This window comes from Haliotis cracherodii, unplaced genomic scaffold (genome assembly GCF_022045235.1).
Source record: "Haliotis cracherodii isolate W230 unplaced genomic scaffold, xgHalCrac1.p SCAF_5, whole genome shotgun sequence".
In the NCBI taxonomy this organism is placed as follows: domain Eukaryota; kingdom Metazoa; phylum Mollusca; class Gastropoda; order Lepetellida; family Haliotidae; genus Haliotis; species Haliotis cracherodii.
Window position 1 is genome coordinate 30,793,537 of NW_027266308.1, and position 24,874 is coordinate 30,818,410.

Consider the following 24,874-nt stretch of genomic DNA (forward strand, 5'->3'; position numbering starts at 1 on the left):
GGTTGTAGTTGATACAAACCAAGCCAAATATCAACAAGAGTGGATGGAACACTTTCATCATGACACTGTCCTACAAGTTTTAGATATTTTCTAACACTTTGGTTTTATTTAACACTTTACAACATTCTGAAGATTTTTAGGAAGGTTTGCTGTTGAATGTAACACTTACTATTTTCATGACTGTTTACAACGACATTTGTCCACCTTTTAGTTTTACAAATAAAAAGGTTCAATTTGACTTTCAGATAAACACTTTGTTGATTTGTCTGTTACAAAAATGTGACTTAGTTCCAAAATGCATGATGTACCATTTGTATCTAATAGCTGCACCCAATCACAAAATTACTGATGCATTGGGATACTAAACTATTCAACATTTGCTAAGGACCACACTTTTGACTAAAGACAACTTTTTTTGTCCTTGGAAATGTTGAGTAGTGTATGTTTCATGATCTCTGGTAAGGACAGTTTTCATGGTGTGAATATCAGAGGCGGATCCAGGATTTTGAGGGGGTGCACATTACCGTATTCCCAAGTCACGAAGGATTGGCCGAGGATGCAGATAAGATGTGAGGTGTCTGAAAAAGGGTGATCCGTCTGGCCAGGGGTGGAGGGGTATCCTAGTGGTTAAAGCGTTCGATCGTCATGATGAAGACCTGGTTCTATTCCCCACATGGGTACAATGTATGAAGCCCATTTCTGGTGTCCTCACCGTGACATTGCTGGAATATTGTTAAAAGCGGCGTAAAACCATACCCTCTAACTCACTCCATCTGACCTGCTGTATGTTGAGCTCCTAATGCATCTGGCCAGGTGTATGTTTTAGCAGTTAATACACTTAATCATCATGTTGTTGCATGTTCAGACTTCTTCAAGCAACATTCAATACAAATAAGAACAATACCAACAAAATGACAAATAATGTTTTTACTCATCAATACAAAAACATAACAAAGTCAGTCATCAGATTTGGCTGTTTGCACTCAAGCTGACCTGGTTATGTTCCAGAAAGCGATCCTAGCATTACAGCTATAGTGAGTGAGTTGGGCTTCACGCCCTGACATAACAGTGGTAAGGAACCAGTTCCGAGTTTGATGTCAGATAAACATCTTTATTCTTTAAGTTTAATTTGTGCAAGTTTTCATTCTGACAATAATAACTAGTTTCTAATTTTTTTTATAGTAACTAAACTAAGCAAGAACTCTGATCTTATTTGTATTCACATGCTATAATGAGCTGTCATTCAATACAACTGTCTTCACAAGAGGTAGGGTTTGACATTGCCAGCACTGGTAGTATATCCAAGTGCAGTGGGTAATAATGAATGGCAGATTTGATCTATAAAAAGCCTACAAATGAGTTTCAAGAGCTAGACAATAAACTTCAGCCGATAAACGTTCTGCTGTGGAGAGGTGGGGCTAGGTCTAAAAACGTAAGGAATTAAGCTTTTTATCCGACCTCAAACTTATGACTTGGGTGGTGTTGTACAAAGGAATCTTAGCACTAAGTGATCGTAACTCCTATGTTTTAACTTTGGCTTACAGTCACCTTAGCGCTAAGGTTGTTTTGTACTGCGGCACCCTGGTTCCCAAGCATGGAAGGTCTGTGTTATGGAAGTGGAAGGTTACAACAGCTGCAGCACTAAGATCACTTTGTGGAACGGAACCCTGATTCTCGGGAATATAAAACATAACTGTATATCATGTATATTGTATATCACAGTCACACAAGGTATCACATTGTACACACAGTGTACCACGGCCTGTTGCTATGGTTACTGCATATAGTCATGTTCCTTCTGGGCATTGATCTCTAATGCTTTCTGTAACGCCTCAACAACTGTCACCGTAGCAACCAGTTGTACTGCTGTGTCTTCGTAATCGTTATTTTGAAGATGTCCGGAGATGGCTATCCAGTGGTCAATGGAGGTCTGGGAGTCAAGGAACACAGCGTTGAGAAGTGAATCTGCCGTCTCATCACCAACTGTCGAGAAGCAAGGGTACATTGTGTTAAACATCAGAATGAGTGTGTTTCATTTTACACTGCTTACAGAGAGAAAGCAATATTCCAATAATATCATGGGGAAGTAAACAATGAGCTTATCACATTTTACACATGTGGAGAATCGAACCTGTACTTTTCGGTTTATAAGGCTTTAACCACTAGGCTACGCCAAGTTTAACAAGAATCATCAGGAAAGTGAGGTTCTCAGAAACTCATCATCTGGACGGGGGTTCATTGTATTATTCAATTATAAAAATATGTCTGAAGTCAACATTTTTCTTCATCCCAGATTTAGTGAGTAAATATTTGAAGAAGTAAGAAACCCCACTGTTTGGCTAAAGGCTTTAGATCCTGTAAAGACAAACATACACTCTCTACAAGTTGATCTCACCTTGTAATGTGCCCTGTTTGAGGTCCTGAAGGCACCGGGCAATCAGGTCTGTCTGACCCTTGTTTACCAGTGTCCGAAGCACAACGCCAAGGGGCAGCAGAGGTCCAGCCTCTTGGTCAATGGGCACATGCTCCACCAGAGCGTGGACAAGCTGGAGGGAGGGACAGGCTGTCAACATGGCCATCAGGTTCTCTGTGGACAGGACACCCTTGTTGCGTGAGAACTGGATCCCAGCATGTACTCGGCCCTGTTTCAGGAGACACAGGACACTGTCTCGGTGTGCCTGAAGGCGCATGAAGACACTCTGGGCCAATGCTTGGCAGCCACATTTACAGGGGATGGTACACGAGCAGTGGTTGGCCATGTGGTGACCGACATCCAGGGACAGGGTGAGTCTGTAAGTTTCATAGCTTGTGGTTATTTTTTGTTCAAGATAGAGATATATTTTCATAATACAAACTTAACAATTATTGAAACAAACAATAAAGAAGGCTGGTTCCATAGTTGAACAGTTTTGTTTCATCACAGAGTACAGGCTTAATGTGGGCCAAAAACCAAAAGTGACATAGGTCATAGATGTTTCCTCCATATTAAGCGGGAGTATGACGGGGACCAGATCCTGGCATCTAAGGGACACAACTCTGCTCTCTAGACTCTAGATGTCTTTGTTGGCTAAAGCCCTACTAACGAAATATACAGTATGAAAATGTAACCCCTGACCTGTCCTGAGCCAGCCAGTGGTAGAGGAGGTCCAGCTTGTTCTCATTGAGGGCACACAGCACACAATCCAGGGACAACGCTTCATTCGGCCGTGACCCAGCCTCCTTCACCGATGACATCAAAGCATCGCAGAAACTCAGCAGAGGAGTCCTGCCAGGGAACTTGCCCTTCACCTCTAAAAAACACATATAACATCAGAGGTGGATCCCGGACTTGGAAAAGAAGGTGTGCACATAATACCCAAGTCACAATGTCACTTGGCAGAGGGCACAGTTAACCAGTAAGGTGTCAGAAAAAAAGGAGCATGCACACACCCTGCACCCCCACTCTGGATCCCCCTGTGAACACACAGCAACATGCAGCAATAACTGTAAACCATGTATGAAGAAAAGCGACAAAACCGTCAAAAAGGTAATTTCACAACATGTGATACATGTAAAGATGGGAAAAAACAGGTTTACCAGTAATTCATTTCAACATGAGCAATGTTGCAGCCTTCAGTTAGATACTCCTCGGGGAGTCAAAATGCATTTAATGCACAATGATCTATGTACTAGAGAAATATTGTCAGGCACTCAGTCTAGCGCTTAATAAACAAACACATCATAATTGATTGTAGGGAACATGAAAAAACATATATGACAGCAATATTGGATTCACACCAAGACCTATTTAACAAGCATACACCACTAGGCTTACCTACAGTACCTTCTCAGTATGAAAGCATCAAATTCCATATCTGTCACCTCATACAAGTTGTGAAACTACTTCCAGTATTATAATGAAAAGAAAGCCTCATCTCTGAAGACCTGTAGTTACCCCTGAACTTGACCAGAGTGGCCCTCGTCCTCAGTATACCCTTCGGACTGTTGGCAGCATGGATGGCTGCCTCCTCAAACTTGCCGTCCTCAAACAACTCGTTAAATTTCTCTATGTACTCCAGCATAATCTCAGCCTCTTTCTCCTTGTTGGGATCATCTTCCTCAAACGTTGTTGTGGTAACTGTTACATTGGAAGGGGTCACCTCCCGATTCAGACCATCCCCTCCTTCTGTGGATACTGGTTCTGGGACAGGAAGATGGAAACACATCAAACCCATACAATTGTATTTCATGTCTATATTGAATACACAACATCGGGAAAATCTATTCAGATCCAAAGGTCTACAAATTCAAAAGACTTTACATTTACGGATCAAATTTTTAAATAAAGGGTTCAGTGAAAGGATGACAAAGAAACATGCCCTCACATTTGCCATAATAGTTTACACACAAACAATAACCAACAAGCCACGAGGCTTTACGGATGATATGTCCCGAGTGAATGAATGGTGTTAATCCCTAGCCTTTGGCAGCAGGCGACAACATTCATTCAGGAGGGACAGATAATCTGTATTTCTGAGTTTCACAGTAGGTGAGTCAATATATTAGTCATTGAGTGAAAATGAAGAAAAAGAGCATGAAGTGTTAACAGAAACGTCAATGAAGGTACAAATTTGTTCAGATGACATAATGTAATAAATTTGTGACATGAACAATGGATTATGTCATATCATATTTTTCTCAACAACGAAGCACATGAGAATCACTAAAATGTACATGTGAAAATATCGAAAAGTTATCGCAAACAATCATTCTACACTTAGGGGTAATATTTCATTATTAACCTGCTTATTAGTGGACCATCCAACTTCAATATGGAAGTTAGTATACCTATTCATGTTCTTTAGTAATCAGACATTCTCTTAGCATTTGTATTAAATACCTTTTGCTCTAGAACTTTGAAACTGTGCAAATGCCAGCATGACTGCATCTCCTACTGTCTGATGTGGAGGTTTGACTCGATTGTATGCCTCGGCAGCTTCTAGTGCAATCTTCAGCCTCATTCTCTTCTCTCGGTACACCTGACTCTGCCACAGGAGGTGGTCTCTGTGTGCGACCTTGTTGTCAAGCCCCTCCTTCAACTCTTGCTTGTGGGTCTTGCTGACATACCGTGTCTTGTAGCAGATGTTTAGCTCCTTCATCTGTCGCTCCAGCTTCTCCAGCTTACGGTACAACACCTTCAGGTCGGTTGACTCATCCAAGGTCAGACCTGGGGGTCAAGGAGGTCAAGGTAATTGTTTGTGAGTTTCAAAATATGTTATGGTAGACATGTGAAGGATATTTCCAAACTTGACACATCAGTGACAAGAATGATTGTCCGATCATCACTATTTGAAGGTGATTCATTAACACATGCTCATGATATAGTCGGAAATTTCAGCAGAGATTTCTTATGAATATGGAAAAGGTTATCACTTTTATTTCTGGGTATGGTTTTTTTGCTACTTTTAGCAATACTATCGTAGAGGACACAAAGAATTGGCTTTACAAATTGTTCCAATGTGGGGAGTTGAACCAAGACTTTACCATGATGAGCTGACCACAATCCTACGTACCTTACCACCCCAGACATCATTGTGATGTGAGTGTCATTGAAATTGCCGGTGGAGTTTTCTTTTTAATATATATGGTGAAGTATAATTAACAATAAAGTACAAAATACCTGGAATCTGTCGTCTGTCTTTCTTGAGATGTGGTTTTGGAATCTCCTTCTTCTCTTCTTTCTTCTCTCTTTCCATACATGCAGCTTTTAGCTGAGACAATTCAGCTTCCAAGCGGCCATTGTCCTTCTGTACAATGGAAATTCTGAAACAAATATATACACAAAAACTTACTCTTTCAACATGTAAATTAATGTCCAATCTTTATATGTGGTGAGGTGAAATGGTGTTTAACGTCGCAGCCAAGATTATTGCACTTAAATAGCAACTAGCATGCATGGGTGTGTGTCTACTTGTACAGTCGAGATTTATGCCAGTTTTATCATGCTAGCCCATTGAGATACTATGGCACAGTTTAACATGAATACCCAACTCAGACACAGTACACTGACTCCCAGCTGACCAGTCCTTGTTTTAACCTCTTAATGCTGAACGCCAGGCAGAGTATCAACAAGTACCATCTTTGACATGGACGGAGATCGAACCCACATCCTTCCGCTCTCCTGGGTGTACACTCTACCACTACACCATGGAGGAGGTCCAGTCTTTATGTAGTGCTATATCCTCTAACCTATTAGGGAAAACGGTTTGCGCACATATCATGCACATTTTGATTACCTTTCTTCCAGTTCATCAGCTCGTTTCTTATAATTGCGAATAGTGGAAGGCTCCGAGGCCATTGCCTTAAGTTTTTCCTGAAGAAATACTGCTTCTCTCTGCCCCTTCCTGATGGCACCAATTGTGTCTTCATATTCCTTCTTTATATCAGTCAGAAGAGGCTTGTAAGCTACCACATGCTCAATAACCTACAAAGCAATCAAACAGATGCTTCATAATAGTTAGATATAACAATATTTAATACATTTAACATACTGTAGAACTCAAGGTCTCAAAAGACATGTCAATTTCAAGGAGAAATTGTGAAATAAATAAACAATACTGTAGAGGGTTAGGACATGATGTTCATTATGTGAGAAATAATGTCTTTTAAATAAAGTGCAACGACTACATATTTGAGTCTTTGATTTTTTTAGTGCAAAGACCATAGTCTGTACCAGTACCAATCTCATTAAAATCAGATCTTTGTTTTGCTACTGCTAAACAAAGATCTGAGGACATCCCATTACGTGTCACGTCAGACCGACCTTGCGTGAACTTTGACCGACCAATGGAATGACCAATCAGAAGGCAGCTTTCTCGTGCTTAACGGCACTTATTTCAAATTGGCGACTACGCTTCAAAACATATTTTGACTAATTCTCGATTACAAATTTGAAACCTGAACAAAAAAACATTCTGGAATGGCTAATAGATTGTCTAGATTGTAAGGAATCAGTCGTTAAACCCATAACTATCTTTCGGAATACCCCATGTTAAAGTTTTCAAGGTTGCATGATTAGAAATCACATTCTGAGTGTCACTTTCATAATCTGGTAAGCGACGCTCTGATTGGTCGGATGCAGGGTCGTTCTGACGTGACCACTAATGGGATGTCCTCAGATCTTTTTATTTTAATGAGATTGTACCAGTAGTTAAGGCTTCTGGGAGTCTGTGTTACTGACCTCAAAAAAATACAAATGCCCAAATCTCTCTGATCAACATTGAGTCCCGTGGCCTATTTTTCTGACACCTTGCCCATCATTTTCCCAGGTAATAGGCCAGTTGAACCTTAAGAATTCAAACCTTTATGAAGCTCTGCATATTTCACTTACTTTATTAAAAACTCCTTTGTACACAATGTAACGTTGTTCTTCATCATCGGAATGTATTTTGCCCATCTCTCGGTCAATGTACGAGCTGAGTTCATGGAGGAAGTCGCGGTCGGCCTCACTTGTGATGATTGGAGGCAACTTGGAAAATGCTGACACAGAACTCACTGGAGTTGGTGATCGACTTGATGACATTCTATATTGATAAACAGACATAAATATCAACTTTTCTTAATAGAAGGTATGTAAAGATTTGATGAACTTGATTTCATTCTATTGGAATGCAACAAGTATAAGCACTCGATACAATTATGTTGGTTAGAAATTACCAGGATTATAAAAAAATTCTTTCAGAATAGATCTATGATATTTAAGGAATGCAGATGTTAGACAATTACTCTGTGTACAGTCGCTTGATGATTTAGTAAAGTGCAGGTAGTGTAAGGGAATTCACTGACAGGAACCTTGTCTGGGAGTAAATATTAGAATGACAGTCCTGATGGGGTTGTGCTGTTCTGTGAAAAACAACTAAAAAATCTATCGGAAATGTAAAATGTGTCAAATTTTTATCGTTAAAGATTATTGTAAGAAGTCTGAATAAACTGCTTAGCGTAAATAGGAAACTTTGACTGTTTATCATAATTGTTCGAAAATCTCATAGATGTCATGCATAACTAAGTCTAACAACACAACAGAACCAGTCAGTGTTTGGTATTTGCAAAACAATAATTACAGTAATGAAACGAAAGCAGAACCCCATGTTTCCCGACAGACAAACTCACAATCTGCATTCAACTTTTGCTTTCCTTCATGCTAATTTTATTCTACTGCAGTAAAAGCAAAGTGTTACTGCACCTTAGATAACATAACTGTATACACTTTCTTCTGTTGTTGTTCAAAGTTACTTTTCAAATTGACTGACTAAATATGATAAGGATAACCAGTTTGCACCATTTTTTCTGACTAAGCTGAAAAATTAATGACTGCTGACTAAAGGCCCCAAATTTTACTATTGACTTGTGACACCCCACCTCAAGAGGTGAGGTGAGGTGAAATGGGGTTTAATGTCGCATCCAAGATTACTGCATTTATATAGCGATATTCATGCAGGTGTGTGTGTGGCTGCTTGTACTAGTCCGGACTGATGCCGATTTATAGTGCTAGCTCACTGAGATACCATGCCGCAGTTTAACATGAATACCCCACTCAGACACAGTATACTGACTACAAGCTGACCAGTCCTTGTTTTAGCCCCTTAATGCCAAGCGCCAGACAGGCTAACAACAAGTACCATCTTTTAACGTCTTTTGGTATGACGCGGTCGGGGATCGAACCCTGGACCTTCCACTATCCAGGCGGACACTCTACCATTAGACAACGGAGGTGGTGCCCCCCATCAGGACCTCCTAGAAGTGCATATTTCACTGGGAGACATGTACCCGCCTTTCATATCAGGCTGAATGGCAAGGGGTGATTCCCACCTCATATACATTATTATCATTACAACATGACTGATTAACTGCAAAAGAAGATATAATTTGCTATGACACATAAAGACAGGGACTGGCAAAGGAGTTAGATTGCATAACATCAAGATTTGAAGTATGATCATGAATCTTACTCAAATCATATAAAAGAAACCTTAAGTCAATTTTTGAGTGATTTATATCAAATAATAATGATTTCTTGGTTCTCCTGTAGGACAAAGTACATTTGAAAAGGGGTTATGGCTAAAACTGCACCTCAGCAAAACGGCACCAATTGGCGAAAACGTGACCTTGCCTAAAGCTAAAACGGCTACTTTTGCCTGACGAAAACGGCACCCTATTATTTTTTTAATCTTGGTACTGAAATACATGAAATTAAACTCACATTGTCACTTGCAAACACAAAATATTGTGAAATGTTAAGAAAAGTTTACATTAGAAACCAGCCTCTATTCGCTGACTCTGATTTGGAGGCGCAACTAAACTTATTGTGAAGACATCAGATGCTTTGAAGTAAAATAAATGAAATTAAACTTACATTGTCACTTGCAAACACAAATAATTGTTAAATTAAATTGTGTCAAATTTACTCACTGACTCTGACAAATGATCTGATTGGGAGGCCTTTACTCAAATTAACTCAATGTCAAGCTGAAACTGAGTCTGCCGGAAATGTCAAGAAATTGGACTACAGGTATATTATATATTTAATATTTATTTTAGTAAGTAGGATATAAATAGTAATGTTATAGATATTTCATATATATCTCCCCTTTCTGACGGCAGCCAAGAATGTTTATTCGGATAACAGACCGTGTCCACCCAAGGAAAACATAAATACTACATATACGTTCTTATCATTATTAAAAATAGAGGTGCCGTGACAATTAGTAGCTGTTTTCGCCATATGAGGTGCCGTTTTCGCCCAAGAAATCGGTGACGTTTTGCTGAGGTGCCGTTTTAGCCTGCACCCTTTGAAAAGACTCCTAACCATCGCACCCCTCTAAAAGTGTATATGTATGCATTGCCTCTCATTCCTTTTAGTTATATATATTTTTAAGTGGATACGGGCGGAAGTCTATCGTATATCATCACTTTAAAACTATTTATGTTCATATTCTGACACATTCTAAACGTATATTCGGAAAGTTAACATTTTGTCACCGTTGTTTATTTGTTTGACATTATCGGAATCACATCGTGTTTACACGTATATGAATCATAATATAATGTTGTTTGAATGTCATTGGAATGAGTCGATAGATACCTTGCTGGTCTATTTATGCTGGTCTGAAACTAACTGTCACTGTCATTCATTGAGAAACTACGCACTTGGTCGCCATTTGTAAACAATGAGTTGTGAGGAAGTGACGTCATATCCGGGCACTTTCAAGATGGAGGAAATCGGCATCGTTGTTCCTGAAAAGGTGCTTTCAGATAGATACATTTTCTCTCGTTGTACAAAAGATATCAACATGTAACCATGACATACCATTTACCACTGTCTAGGACGATAAACACATTCCAGAATTAAGAAAGCAGATGATTTCAATGTCGGTGTTTACACTTGATGTTTCTATCGTGATTTGCTCAAAAAATGCTTTATCATTCATTCAGGGACTGAAACTGTTACGCTGGTCTAGGTATGTTTAAAGTAAGACTCCGGAGTTTGATGTATGGATCCGGTTTAAGCATGATGTACAGTGCAATATACCCTCTTTTAACTAATTTAGATAACCGGGAACGCAAATATTGCTAAAATGAGCGCTTCTCTGCTTAGACTTTCACTAGTGTTACTGCAGCCTCATCAATATACATGGTGATCTGTCTAGGCAACCCAGAACTTAATATGTTGAAATATGGTTCACGTCTCAAATATTTGTTTGATAGCTGTATCCTAAAAAAATATTTTAGGATTGATACAAATGATAAGAGTCAAAAGTACACTTGTTTTTCACAAACATTGCCATTTGCAATTTTTGGTTCATCCACCCAGAGACCATATAATAGATTTTATTGTTGTCTAAATACACAAAATGTGTAGTTCCTTAATCATATTTACATTATTAATGATTGTCCAGGTCATATAACTCATAATGTTTATTTAGCATTTATTAGGGAGAATACATATAAAATATTTTAATAAAAGAAAAATTAAACAAAGACTTTTTCTAAATAAAAATATAATCATTGACAAATTATCTAAAGTTTTCTTCAGCAGGTTTGGTTCAAGAGACCCATTAAAGTGAAAAAAGTTAATAGTAATGTTAGACTTACAATGAAATGGCTGAACAAATCGTCAAAAACTTAATATGGATCTTACAAAATATATTCTGATATCAATACAAAAATAGAAAATTATTACAATGCCTTGAAAAATATATTTGTACCAAAATCACAGACAAAAGAGGTGTTATGTCGTCTGCTTTAGGGTACACTAAACTGTGAATATATGACGAAAATGTGGGTTAGCGCCAAAAATCATAAAAAAATAAATACCGATGGTAGCAAAATAAGGGTGGTACCAAGCCACGGAGGAAATCGTGACGAATTTAAACATATTTATTTCAATACCGCAAATAGAACAAACATTAGTCTGAACGCATGCGAAAATTAAGTGTTGTGGTGTAATTATTTCGGGAAAAGTCAGATTTAGTGTCATTTCCGCAGTCAAAATCAGACATAACGCGACTGCCACAGATTTAATAATACCACTAAGCCACCTTTTGACATATCTGCTTTGCACACAACTTGGTAACCAAGGACTTTTATTGATATTTAGTGGCCGTTATTGAAAGTCAAAATACGCACTTTTCCCGAATTTACATGTTCGCCATTTTGCTCACACGAACAACAACAAAGCGTGACCATTTCATCGAATACAATAACAACGATATGCTTTAGCGCATCAACAAATCTCAGTCGTAATGTTGACAATGTTAAGAAATACGTGAGCATAAAAATATATTTTGAAATCTTACCTTTGTATGGTAAAAAAGTCGACTACGATGACTGCAGTGAACACACGTTTTCGCTCGCTTCCGGACAGGCTGCGCAGTACAAACTGTAGCGCTGGTGGTTTCGCGCATTGGCTAGAGGGCCGTCCCTCTATTATATGGTCTCTGATCCACCATCATGGCAATACATGCACTATAATTTATTTAGGAAACTAAAATACATCATCTCAAAGAGGTCATAAGTACATTTTGAGAGATACTAACTAACTTATTGCTATGCAATGATGCATGGTCAAGGGTGGATCCAGTATATTTAAAAGGGACAGGTCCAACATATCAAAATCTTTTCTGTCAATTTTACCATGTTTACTGCCTAAAATATACTACATTTTGTTTTCAAAGTGTGGGGGGTTTAGGGTGCCCTGGATCCATCTATGATGATGCATCACTTTACTTATGCTAGACTGGCATTCAGAATACTTGAGTTGAATGTCTTTTGTTAGACACCTGTCAGAGGATAAAGGCACACATTCTACCTCTTTTCATAATTTCGAGGCGTATGAACATGATAAATGATGAAAGACTCCAACCTGAATATGCTGAAGTTCAAATTTGGATTTATTTTATCGTTTTTATTTTGTGAATTCTGAAGAATTTTTCCTTACTTTTGCTGCGAACATGGGTCTTTTGGTTTCATAAAATACATATGTACATGTATTCCACTGTCATGGTCCAGGACTATAGGACTATCCACTGAGCAGATCTAGATAATCCCAGTACTTGTATTGTGTATTGGTCATCATCTTGGCACAGTTTTGGCATATGTACAATGAATTATTGGTTACAAATTTGTCTGACCACAGATTTAATAGTACATTTAACATAAATTTACAGGAGGATTCACAACTCACAGATTCCCGTCCTGGGACATCATCTGGAATTTCTCATGTGGATCCCCTATCACTGGACTTGGAGGACCTGTATGTTAAGTACAAAGTAAGTATTCTATTTCTAATTTGTTAGTACACACACACGTTTAACACTTAATATCATGTTCAGTCAGTGTCATACTCTCTTATCCATGGTAAGAGCAAGAAGAAGAATGAAACATTGAATCATGTTTATTCATTTTCACATAAAATATAAACACTTTTAACCTCGTAAACAATGTTAACCTTGACGTGCATCTGTATTTTTTCCACAATTACCAGTATTCTGACACAGACTTAGCGGTATGTGTGAAATTAAAAGTTATTTTTGTTTTGTAGAAACTAGAGAGACAGCTGGAGTTCCTTGAGGTTCAGGAGGAGTACATCAAGGATGAGCAGAAGAACCTCAAGAAGGAGTATCTCCATGCTCAGGAAGAGGTCAAGCGGATTCAGAGTGTTCCTCTTGTTATTGGACAGTTCCTGGAGGCTGTTGACCAGAACACAGGCATAGTAGGGTCGACAACAGGTGCGTTCTGATGACATAGGCTGTAGGGATACGACTATGCACTGCAGTTTCTTTGGAGAAGCATCTTATCTTTAAATTTTAGAATAGTGTATTGTGAGTTGAGAGCCGGAAGTACCGGTAAGCATTTGCATATTGCACATGTGACCTAACATGTGATAACCGGTGAAGCTGAAATCAATTCCCGCTGTTTTTACAGTTGTATTAACACTGTTGGAGACGGTGTGTATGAGTGATTGTGGAATAAACACGCTGAATGTGAAGCACACATAAGCCTAGATAGTTACAACATATATTATTGGCGATTAAATTACTCACCATTGTCTCTTATATGTTATTACTTCATGAATGAATTTTATTTTACGGGCACCAATTTGGTGTCATACCGTGTAAACACAAAATGGCAACATGTGCTGGAGTTACACATGTGACCAATCATCATAGAAAAAACAACGCAAGCTAAACATATTTTTTTTATTACATATATTGCATATTTGTGTGCGCACTTGTGATGTGCTTCATTCCAGGTCGCCTTATACACAGAGTATAGGATTTCGGGTTGATTTTGAAGGCGTGTACTGGGGGGTCGTCTTACACAGGGGGTCGCCTTATACACAGCGATATACGGTATACAAAACAACCTGAGAAGGAAGAATGTTTACTTGTTGGCAAGAAAGTTTGGTTTCAGATTATCACAAAAGAATGACAAGTTTGCATGACACTGTAGAGTAAGGGAGGTAACTCTGGTTCACTTATTAAACAAAACCAATAATGGATTTATCATATGTACCAAAGTTATGTAATTGTATCATGTTCTTAGGTTTATTATGGAGTGTAGACAATGGTAGTCATGTTATTGGCAAGTGACAGAATGGAAAAATACTGATTTTTTTCGTATTATCTTTTGATAATGTGATAGCATTATGTACATTTTTAAACTAATCCTATTTCACACTATGCATATCTCCTTCTTTCTTCGATCGTATGTGTAAGCCTGCTTGAACAAAGTTTGCAGCTTCTAAGAAATGATTCACCCGAACACATCCCATTATCGCGATGGTCACCGTCCAAACAAACTGGTCATGTACTGTAATCCCATGCATAGCGACCTACACAATCTGATCATAAGCTTACCCTTGCCACATCATTCTCATTCTCGTCACCACACTGTTAACAAGTGTCATCGCCGAGAAGTGAACCGCCTACTATCCTAATAGCAGGATTCAGAAAAGATATCAAAGGACACGACAAAACCCATTGTCTTCCAAATCGAAGTTGGAATGATGTTGCTGATACATCTCGGTCGTCGGAAACCGAGGCTTCCACAGATAATCACTTCCCTCTGATTCTACTCCTATGGCGCTGATGCTGATGATTGCTCCTCTTCACTTAAAGTCAATCTCGATCCTTCGACGACTGTGACTACCATAGACTCCACTTTTACTGACTGTCAAAGTTTTGTCTTCTAATACAGATCTGTCCCGCTCCTCATCCACACACAGATGCTCCGAGGATGATCAGTCATCTGATCGCAACTCTAAATACTGCTCATGTAGGGCAACATTTGGGTTTGACTGGTTAGGCATTGACATTCTCATGATCAGTACGTTCAGGATCGACTTTCTCAAGAACAACGTCCAGTTGATCGCTCTCAGATTTGGCGCTCCCACAATCAACGTTCCAAGGATTGACCTTTGCTTTTGGTTCCAGTTCCACTTTTCTCTTCAGCACCAGCCCCAACTGTGACGCTCCATCCACCTGCACAGCTGCTCCCTAGGACCATAGGGATCAGGCTACTGACCCAGCACCAAACCTCCAATCGTTCCTACGAGCGGTAACCACGTCTCTCCAACAACCTTCTGAACTTTCGGCGACTCTCGGTATGGACATTTCGAGTCCTGTTCTGCCCCACAGTCCGTTCCTCGAGGCACAGTTGTTCCAGTTCCTCGGGCTGTGGATCATGCACCAGCTGATGAAGCTATGTGCCATCAAACCTTCCCTGATTCCTCTTCGAGAGCTTTGAACCTGCCAACCCCTCACTGGATTGAAGACCAGCTTCAGCTTCATTGTTTTACTTCGGCAGAGGGTCATTTATTGTGTTTTGTAGTTTCTTCGGCTGACTTTACTTCACGCTCTGCACCAGGCCTGTGTTGCAGGATATTTCTACCAATCTTGACAAGGCCTTTGCATCCTTTTGTTGGTTGCGCGATGGTATCAAGTCCTCACTTTTCACCTAGGAGGATTCTGGCACCCATGGCATGTCACAGACTGCTGCAGCTCCTGAACTAGAAAGCGATCTCTTGACCCTTTGCCCTAAACACTCCTTGACTTCTTGACTTATGATCATGATTTGGCTCATCTTGATTCAACAATTAGGCAGATTCTCCCTCTGATATCTATCATCCTCTCAGCAACAAAGGCCCTTTTGACTCAGCTGTCTCATAAAGCACAAGATGATGCCTTTAATCAAGGTTTGGCCCTCTTGATCCAGTAGAAGATCATGGCTATCATCGACCTCATCTCCCATCACATGGGTTAAGTCCCTGTCTTATGGCAAGGAGTGCTCCAACATTGCCAATGGGATGACCAGTTTAAAGCCTGTTTATACCAGCTTGCCTGCTCATCAAGGAGTCTTTTTGCAGACTGCATACATGAAGTGGCGAAAGGGATACAGGTCTTCAGGTATTGGTCGACTTTCTCCATCTACAGCGTCAACAATTGGAAGACCAAGAGAAGAAAGAAGTGGAAAATGCCCCCAAGGATAGCAAAAGTCCAAGTCCTCCTTTGGATGTACTGTCTCTTTCTCCAGTCCCAAGGACATCGGAGAGTCTGCCCAAGGAGGCGACTCATCAAACAAGTGACTTACCACAGCTTCTGGCTGACTTGGAACTTCCACCTCAAGTTGTGTCCATTGCTGACTCGCCCATAGGCGAATGACTCCTTTTTTTTGCAGGAAATTTGGCAATCCTGGACGATCCCTTTGCCTCGCCCTCTGATATAAACTGTTCCCGACTTTGACTCCGCTGACAATGTCCACTCCATTTCCCCACTTGTATCTGGCCAGCCAGCTCCAGATACTCGAAGACACTAAAGGCACGTTCCTTGAAAAACATGCTATAGAATGTCTCTGTCCAGTTCCTGCTAAACCAGGATACTACTTGCCAATTTTTCTTGGGGAAAAGAAAGACAGTCTAAATCTTCGGCTCATTTTCAACATGAAGACTTTACACATGTTGTCATATCCGCATGACATCAATCTTGCTCCTTATGATTCTTCCCAGGATTTCATATAAAATAAAAAAAATTCCTATATAAATGCAATAGTCTTGGACACAATGTGAAATCCCCTTTCACCTCACCTCACATTACTATCCATTGGGAGACCCACCATTTCCTTCGGTTTGTTTTCCAAGGCTGCCACTACCAATGGAAGGTGCTCCTGTTTGGAATTTCTTCAGCCCCATGTCTTTTCCCCCCGCCTCACCAAGCCTTTAATGAAGTTCCTCCACATTTCCTGATTCATGTTGGAGTCCTACATAGAAGATTGTATCCAGGCCAATGCAGACTCCAACGTTCTTCTACAACATTTCGAGTCCTCCAAAGTCTTCTTCACCAACTTGGTTGGCTCATCAACGTCGACGAGTCTGAGACGACTCCCACTCAGCGACTCCTGTTTATAGGTGCCCTTTTTCGACATCAGCCTAGCCAAGATGCTTGTCCCTCTGGATCAATGGTCAAGGAATCAACATCTCATGCTCCTAGCACTCAAGCAATCGCTCCTGTTTCTGCAATGGCAACAGATCCTTTTGACTTAGGTGCAAGCGCTCACATTGAGGGGTCAACTTCACCTCTGGCCAATTCAGGTTTTCCTCATGCCCTTCATCAAGAGCGATAATTGCCAGACACCATTCTCCCTAGCCAATAGTGGCTAGTAACATCAAATTATTTTTTTAGACTGTTGGTACCAACCCTTCACCTCTTTGTTCACTCGTCAGTCTTGGGTTGGGGAGCGCACTTCCACGATCTACAAGTGGCAGGGGGTTAGTCCGTCAACTACCTCCAGTTCAAGGCAGGGAAAACCTATTTCGTCGCACCTCATGATCCAGTCAGACAACATTTCGGTCGTCTGGTACATTAAGTTGGATCCACCAAGTCGCTCTTCTGGTTGAGCGACTTCCTCAATATTCAGGTTCAAGCGAGGGTCTCGTTCATGATGGTCAACTCCTAATCTCAACCCATCAAACTGTCACCAACGGAATGGCTTCTTCACCCGTTGATCTTCAAGTGGATCTGCAGCCTTTGCCGGCTCCAAGATGTCCATCTGTTTGCAACAAGGTTGAACTCTCAGCTCTCAAGCATCGTGTCTCTCATTCCAGATCTGCAAGCTTGGGGTCACAAGGCACTGGCGATCTCACGGGAAGGCCTCAACACTTATGCCTTTCCCCTGACCGGACTTCTACCTCGGGTTCTACAGAAAGTGGTTCTACTGTCTTCAACTCCGTGAGAATCTTCTTCTGCAGCCTCACTCCCAGTTGCTCCACCCCTCATTCACAACACTCCATCCTTGTGCTTGGCACATTTACAGAGCTTAGACATATACGGAGACTCAACACACTTCTGCCAAAGGTCTGATCACAAGTGGAAGGCTATGAGGCCTATTGTCATGCTCATGACATTTCCACTCCCACCACTTCTTCTCTACAGCAGATTGCCAATTTCATCCATCACTTAAGATCTCCATCACTGCTACCACCAAGGGATTGAAAGTTTCTACCGTTGCTGAACGTCAGTCTCTCATCCGGTCATACTAGTTGGAGGAACAGTCCTCCCGTTTCCATCCTCCCACCTGACATCTTAACGCCATCCTTCGTCATTTGACTTCGCCCGAATATGAACCGCTTGATGACAAAGAGCTTGAGTTGATCACTTTCAAAACCGTTTTTTTAACTGGCCCATGCAACTGCTGCAAGTGTTAGCAAAGTCCATGCCCTGGATGTTAACAAAGTCCTGTTTAATGATGTGATAATGTGAAGGTTTTTCACAGGGATTTTATGGCAAAGTAACAGCTTCCTGCACAGCCAGATCATCAGTTACATTCCGAATCTACTTGGCTGTCTACCCAATCAGAGGGTATATTTGCTCATCTGTAGAGACTTAGGTCTTCAACATCAAAGTCGCCGGAAGGCATGGGTTTTTTGACAGTGTCCTGACCCTTTATTCCTCTCACCTTTGCCTTGTGTATTTGTGTTGTCTGCTACTAGCTCAAAGAACCAGTTATGGATATTGTTGATCGATCGTCTTCTCGTCTTGGCATGCTTCATCCCTCAGGCGTGATTGATAGAATTGACGAAATGTTAAAAGAGATGACGAGTAGGCGCACTCAATTGTCCATGGTTGCGTCCAGTGTAGTACAATCGATTGTCTGATGACCCATTACGGATTGATATAAGTAGCATGCTATATGGCTCTTTCTATACAGCTATGTGGTCGTTCATGTAACGATGTCAAACGTGAAAACATGTTCCTCATGTTATACCCGTTATACCCGATCTCATGCTCTTATGTCCATCTACCGTTTTCAGGATCATATCACCAGGTTTGATGTGTTTGCCCGCTGACAGGTTATTGTTGTTTTCGACACTAGGTGGTGTTTTAAATGTATATTTATTTCCTGTTTTGAACCAGTTCCTCTAGCCTGTTAGATCTGACGAAAGAGAATGATGAACCAGGGGTAACTAAGTGATCAGATCGTGTAGGCTGTTGCACAGGTTCCAATGCATTACCCATTTGTTTGGGTGGTGACCATTGTGAGGTGAGATGTGTTGGGGTGAATTGTTGTTGTTTTTTAATCTGGAGACTTTTCCACATACGATCAAAGAGATGCATAGTGTCAGGTGGATAAGTATATAAATGTACAATTTATTGGAAAATTTCCAATTTCTGATTATTCCTAATTACATTAATTATCAGGGTCCAACTATTATGTGCGGATATTGTCCACCATTGACCGTGAGCTACTGAAGCCGTCAGCCAGTGTGGCTCTGCACAAACACAGCAATGCCCTGGTGGATGTTCTTCCCCCGGAGGCTGACTCTAGCATCACAATGTTACAAGCTGGTGAGTACTCGACTTGTCATGCCTGGAACATCACTACAACCTTTGCATTCAGATGTATGATGTTACTTTACGACATTGTTGGAGTCTGCAACAGTGGTCTGAAGCCTGCATCTAGTAGAATTTTATTAGGTTGTGTAAGCTCGTCCAATGAGCTCGGCTAGTAATAGTCTAATCATGCTAATAATAACATTAAAAATAAAATCTACAGAAAATGATGCTTATGGCCATGTTCAGGCAAGTAGACTCAAAAGAGACTGGTGATGACCTAGCCTTGTGTTACCAGGTAAAATGAAACCCTGCTTTCCAACATGATTTGTCAATCCCAACGATTTTAATGAGAATTATACTCTCTATATTAGCATGGTTTCACTGTATGCAGTAGAGTGCAGAGCTTGGGGGGTGGGGGTGGGTGGATATAGTCATCATCTGGTGTGTCTGTCAGTCCGCCCGCCCATCTGTCTATCCATATATCGTTTCCGGAGCATAACTTGAAAAAGGTGAAAGATTTTTCGTCGAAACTTGGTACATGAAGTGGTGCTTTTCCAAAGTTGGGGCTGGGGGTAATTTTCTGATGACTCTTGTTTTTCACGTACATGATGTATGATTGTCATTTCCCGAACAAGAATGTGTTGCATAATGTACACACAGTCTTTTCCCCACAAACTTTTGTAATTCCCCCTTCCTCATAGTATATTGGAAACAAGTCTTTCCATACACTGGATTTGTATTTACCCGATAAATAAAATACAATCTTCAGTAAGGCATTGTGTTAGCTTTGAGAATTCATGCTGATATTGACAGAAGTTCAGACAGTTGATATGATAGCATAAAAATTATTAGCCAATGATATGGCTTGTAACGAGTGTGTCCCACCCAACTTAACCAGTCCCGAATATTAAATGTGGCTGAATATCATCATATAAAACTATTTCAAACTGATTGCTGATTGGTTCAAATAGCAGAAGTTGCCCAAACAATATGCACTTAAATATGCACCTTTGTTATTGTATTTCAGCAATTGTCATTATGTTTTAAATGTTCCATGTATGCAGTGATATGGTATTAAAATATAATCATACAGGTAAGTGTGTATCATGTATCATATTGTCTGAGAATATTCGCAATGTATTGGTGAACATGATGAATCATGACATCCCAAGTATTTGACCCTATCATGCAAACTACCAGCAGGAAACTCATGAGCATGAAGAGACAGTTCTTAGCATGCTAAGTAACATTTGATGTGTGAATGTTTGAAGTTTGTTAACTTAAGTATATGATGATATTCATGGCCATATGTAACAGTTTGCTTGATATGATTTCCTTTACCAATGTGCCTGTAGATGAGAAGCCGGATGTGAAGTATGGTGATATCGGAGGCATGGATGTCCAGAAGCAGGAGGTGAGAGAAGCTGTGGAGCTACCACTCACCCACTTCGAGCTCTACAAGCAGATTGGTATAGACCCACCTAGAGGGGTGCTCATGTTTGGACCCCCAGGCTGCGGCAAAACCATGTTAGCCAAGGCAGTGGCACATCACACAACAGGTTTGTTCACTGTCACCTCAGTTACACATTGCAGGTCAGATAGGGCCCTTCTATAGATTAAGTAACTTGTGCTGTACTTGTTTCTTTTATTCTCTTGGGTTGTTTTTTGATGAAGTATATGGTGTGTTATCCGAACAATCCCTGCTTCCAGTGTTCTTGTCATAACAGTCTGACATTGGAGCCAACAGTTTTTGAGTAGGAAGAGTTGAATTTTGCTTTGAGTGCATTTGTTTGCTAATGTTAGCTTTCAACCCATTACCATGTTTACGTATAACATGTTAAGCTTAAAGAGTCTACCGTGACATTTCAAAATATTGATTCTGATTGGTCAATCAGAGGTCTCAACTCTCACTATGACCATGGTCAATCAGAGGTCTTAACTCTCACTATGACCACCTCAGGTTGAAACAGCTGCTTTTGACAGCTGCATCACCACAGAGGCAAATATTAATAGAAAAGTACTTCTTTCTTGATCATTGTTGGTAGGCATTTTGAAATAAACAAGTTGACTAAAACTGTATTTCAAGGACAAGAGAGATTGAAATTTGGGGTTTCTTTATCTCCAACTGTGGCGTGTGTAAGGTCATCGTAGAAGAGAGATAACCGTACTGTGTTTTCTTTGTTGCCTGTAGATTTGATGGTGCCAAATTTAACATCTATAAGCTGATGCTGCATGTTGTTATGTATCTATGTGTATGAATGTGTGACTATTAATAATTATGTTTCAGCTGCATTTATTCGTGTGGTTGGATCTGAGTTTGTCCAGAAGTATCTTGGAGAGGGACCAAGGATGGTGCGAGATGTGTTTAGGCTCGCCAAAGAAAATGCCCCAGCCATCATATTTATAGATGAAATTGACGCCATAGCCACAAAACGATTTGATGCTCAAACAGGAGGTGGGTCCACACAACATCATAAAAAGAATCACAATCTTATTCTACAACATAGAGACCACCTCTGTGGACTAGCGGTAGAGTGTCTGCCAGGAGAGTGGAAGGTCCTTGGTTTGATCCCCAATCGCCTCATAACAAAACATGTCAACAGATTGTACTTGTTACCTTGACTGGCACTAGGTATTAAGGGGCTCAGAGTCAGTATACTGTGTCTGAGTGAGGTATTCATGTTAAACAGTGGCTTGGTATCTAAGTGGACTAGCACTATAAAATCAACTCTAGTCCAGACACGCACGTCACTATGTAAGTGCAATAATCTTGGATGCGACGTTATACCCCACCTCACCTACAACATAGTCACAAATATTTAGAAGTTTCTGGGTTTTTTTCATTGGAATAGAAATTTATTTGTCTTGCAGCTGACAGAGAGGTCCAGAGAATCTTGCTAGAGTTATTGAATCAAATGGATGGTTTTGACCAGACTGTTAATGTCAAGGTAAGTTAGTTGTCATCCAGTTTGTTCAGTTGTCATGACTGTCATGAGCAATGTGCATGTCAATTAATCTTTGCACATGTTGAACAAAGTGCTTCTGACAAATACATTAAACAAAAACAACAAAAGCTAGCACAGCATAGTTGGCATATATTTAGATATAAGGATGACAAGTTTTCTATTACATACTACAGGCACAGACATACTTAGAAATCAAGTTGCTCACTAAAGTTTTAATATGCCTTTTCGACAAGGACCTTGTAATACATCTGCATTTGTGCAAATGTGTTACAGGTTATCATGGCAACAAACAGAGCAGATACTCTTGACCCTGCCCTCCTCCGTCCTGGACGGCTTGACAGGAAGATCGAGTTCCCCCTGCCCGACAGGCGACAGAAGCGTCTTGTATTCTCCACCATTACGAGCAAGATGAATCTGAGTGAGGAGGTCGACCTGGAGGACTATGTTGCTCGCCCTGACAAGATCAGTGGGGCAGACATCAATGCCATATGCCAGGAGGTATGTAACAGCTGCCAGGGCAGTGTGAGATTCACTGTTATGTCCCTGTTTCCCAGAGTTAGTGGAGATTCCAGGGCAGAATAGGTATCCTGTGTCCATGATGTAAGTATGGTAAGAGCTGGCTAAAGTGACAATTACAATGTGTGACCGGACTAATGATGTGTCTTCGTAATGAATACTACTCATGTTATCGACCCATGAAGATCTGGGTAGAGAATAGGTCTTCAGCAACCCATGCTTGTCGTAAGAGGCAACTATGCTTGTTGTAAAAGGTAACTTACATGATCAGGTAGTCAGGCTCTCTGACTTGGTTGATGCATCTCATCATATCTCAATTGCGTAGATTGATACTCAGGATGTCATTCACTGGATTGTCTGGTCCAGACTTGATTATTTACAGACCACTGTCATACAGATGGAATATTGCTCAATGTTGCTTTAAACACAAACAAACAAACTACTGATGTTATCAACTATCGAATATAATATTGACTTACTCACATCCAAGAGTCAGCATCTTTTCTTTGTTATCTTCTGATTGACCAGGGGCGTTGGGGTAGCCTAGTGGTTAAAGCGTTCACTCGTCACAACGAAGACACAGGTTCAATTCCCACATGGGTACAATGTGTGAAGCCCAATTTTATCTTATCCTGACTCATACTCATACTCATGTGTACGAGTCAGGATAAGTGTAAATGATATCTTTACTCTAAAAATACATTTTCTAGTGTTCCTTCCACGATGATGCTTGAATATTGCTAAAAGTGGCGTAAAACCCTACTCCCTTGGTTACTCTTTTTGACCAAAATTAAAAGGTGAAAGTGAAGGTATTCATCCCGTCCTGATTTTAGAACAGATGAGCTTATAAAATGGTGTGACATTCATCATCCAGTAAGCTCAGCAGAAAGAGCACTTTGTCTACCTCAAGCTTGCAACAGTAGCATTGGTTTTGTTTCTCCTACTCCAGGCTGGTATGCAGGCAGTGCGAGAGAACAGGTACGTTGTTCTGGCCAAGGACTTCGAGAAGGGCTACAAGAATAACATCAAGAAGGACGAAACAGAGCATGAGTTCTACAAATAAATGACATTGTATTTATCTCACTTATCACGACCATTGTAATAAAAAATTGTTTGCTTCATGAAACTTTTGTATCATGTGATGCTTAGAGTTGGGACGTGGAATTTTAACAACATACATGGTATTTCAGGATGTCGAATATGTTAAACAGTGACGCTGAGCCTTTGCTTCGTGTTCAGTACTTGACTTGGTGTCTATTTGCTGCACCTGCTATGGCCCCTTGACCAGCAGAAATAGGAAAGCTCTTGCTGTTATTGAAAATAATTAGTCTATGCTTACACACATCACTTAGTAGTTAGCTTGCATATTCTTGGAGACCAGGATTTATTTTTTGCCTTATTTGGCCACATACTGCATATTTTATTGGTATAATTCTTCATGTAAAAAAACTTGTGTAGCATTTCAAGTTGATTACATCTTACACTACACTCGAACATGAAAATATCTTGCATATTCTGACATGTTACTGTTCCTGGCACATGTAAATCATTTTCTGAGGTAGTGAGCTACCCCAATGATTTGGGCATCCATTCCCCATCAAAGTTCATTGGTTCAAAACCCTTTCGAAAATCCTGACAGTGTTAGCATCTATAGAGATGATTTTAGGTCACATGGAAAAGAACTCCCACGTGAAATGTGCGTGAAATGAGCAAAACCTCACCAGAATCATTCTCGATTTTTCCAGTGTATATCTCCATTCTATCACAAATACCCTGGGCCCATTTGTCAACAAAGCCTAGTTTCGGATGTGACGTCTCGCACTCATGAGCTTGAAATCAACAACCATTCAAAAGAACTTCTGAAAGAGTTTGGCATGGACCTGCATTCAAAATCGAGGCATCTTACTTCGGAGTCCTCAATACATTTAATCAAATCCATAGACTTTAATGTGAGTTATTTTAGCTGGAAAACTGTTTTCCTGAAATATTAGGATGTAGTACGGAATTCTTTTTGCTGCCAGGAAG

The 24,874-nt window shown here is 40.3% G+C and overlaps 2 protein-coding genes across 2 annotated transcripts; one reads left to right on the plus strand and one right to left on the minus strand.

Annotated features, from left to right (window-relative positions):
• Positions 1-1,137: 1,137 nt before the first annotated feature.
• On the minus strand, positions 1,138-10,204 carry LOC139441955 (clathrin heavy chain linker domain-containing protein 1-like). The gene is made up of 9 exons (XM_071222701.1): positions 10,121-10,204; positions 7,370-7,562; positions 6,276-6,463; positions 5,660-5,802; positions 4,880-5,206; positions 3,935-4,180; positions 3,116-3,290; positions 2,396-2,790; positions 1,138-1,983 (listed from the first exon to the last, which is right to left on the minus strand). Exons 2-9 carry the CDS (start codon positions 7,559-7,561, stop codon positions 1,775-1,777), a joined length of 1,875 nt encoding a protein of 624 aa, XP_071078802.1. The 5' UTR covers position 7,562; positions 10,121-10,204; the 3' UTR covers positions 1,138-1,774.
• On the plus strand, positions 10,191-23,975 carry LOC139441956 (26S proteasome regulatory subunit 6B). Its single transcript, XM_071222702.1, has 9 exons — positions 10,191-10,280; positions 12,705-12,806; positions 13,079-13,265; positions 19,233-19,379; positions 20,723-20,926; positions 21,655-21,822; positions 22,239-22,315; positions 22,607-22,831; positions 23,799-23,975. The coding sequence occupies exons 1-9, from the start codon at positions 10,206-10,208 to the stop codon at positions 23,910-23,912; spliced, it is 1,299 nt and encodes a 432-aa protein (XP_071078803.1). The 5' UTR covers positions 10,191-10,205; the 3' UTR covers positions 23,913-23,975.
• The last annotated feature ends 899 nt before the right edge of the window (positions 23,976-24,874 follow it).

Bases quoted from the DNA above. Each gene is read 5' to 3' on its own strand.
- LOC139441955 (XM_071222701.1), bottom strand. From the start codon at position 7,561: ATGTCATCAAGTCGATCACCAACTCCAGTGAGTTCTGTGTCAGCATTT. The intron at 5,803-6,275 runs GTAATCAAAATG...TATTTGTTTCAG, and splicing joins GCTGATGAACTGGAAGAAAG to AATTTCCATTGTACAGAAGG. The intron at 2,791-3,115 runs GTCAGGGGTTAC...TGAAACTTACAG, and splicing joins CACTGGCTGGCTCAGGACAG to ACTCACCCTGTCCCTGGATG.
- LOC139441956 (XM_071222702.1), top strand. From the start codon at position 10,206: ATGAGTTGTGAGGAAGTGACGTCATATCCGGGCACTTTCAAGATGGAG. The intron at 22,316-22,606 runs GTAAGTTAGTTG...AATGTGTTACAG, and splicing joins ACCAGACTGTTAATGTCAAG to GTTATCATGGCAACAAACAG. The intron at 22,832-23,798 runs GTATGTAACAGC...CTCCTACTCCAG, and splicing joins TCAATGCCATATGCCAGGAG to GCTGGTATGCAGGCAGTGCG.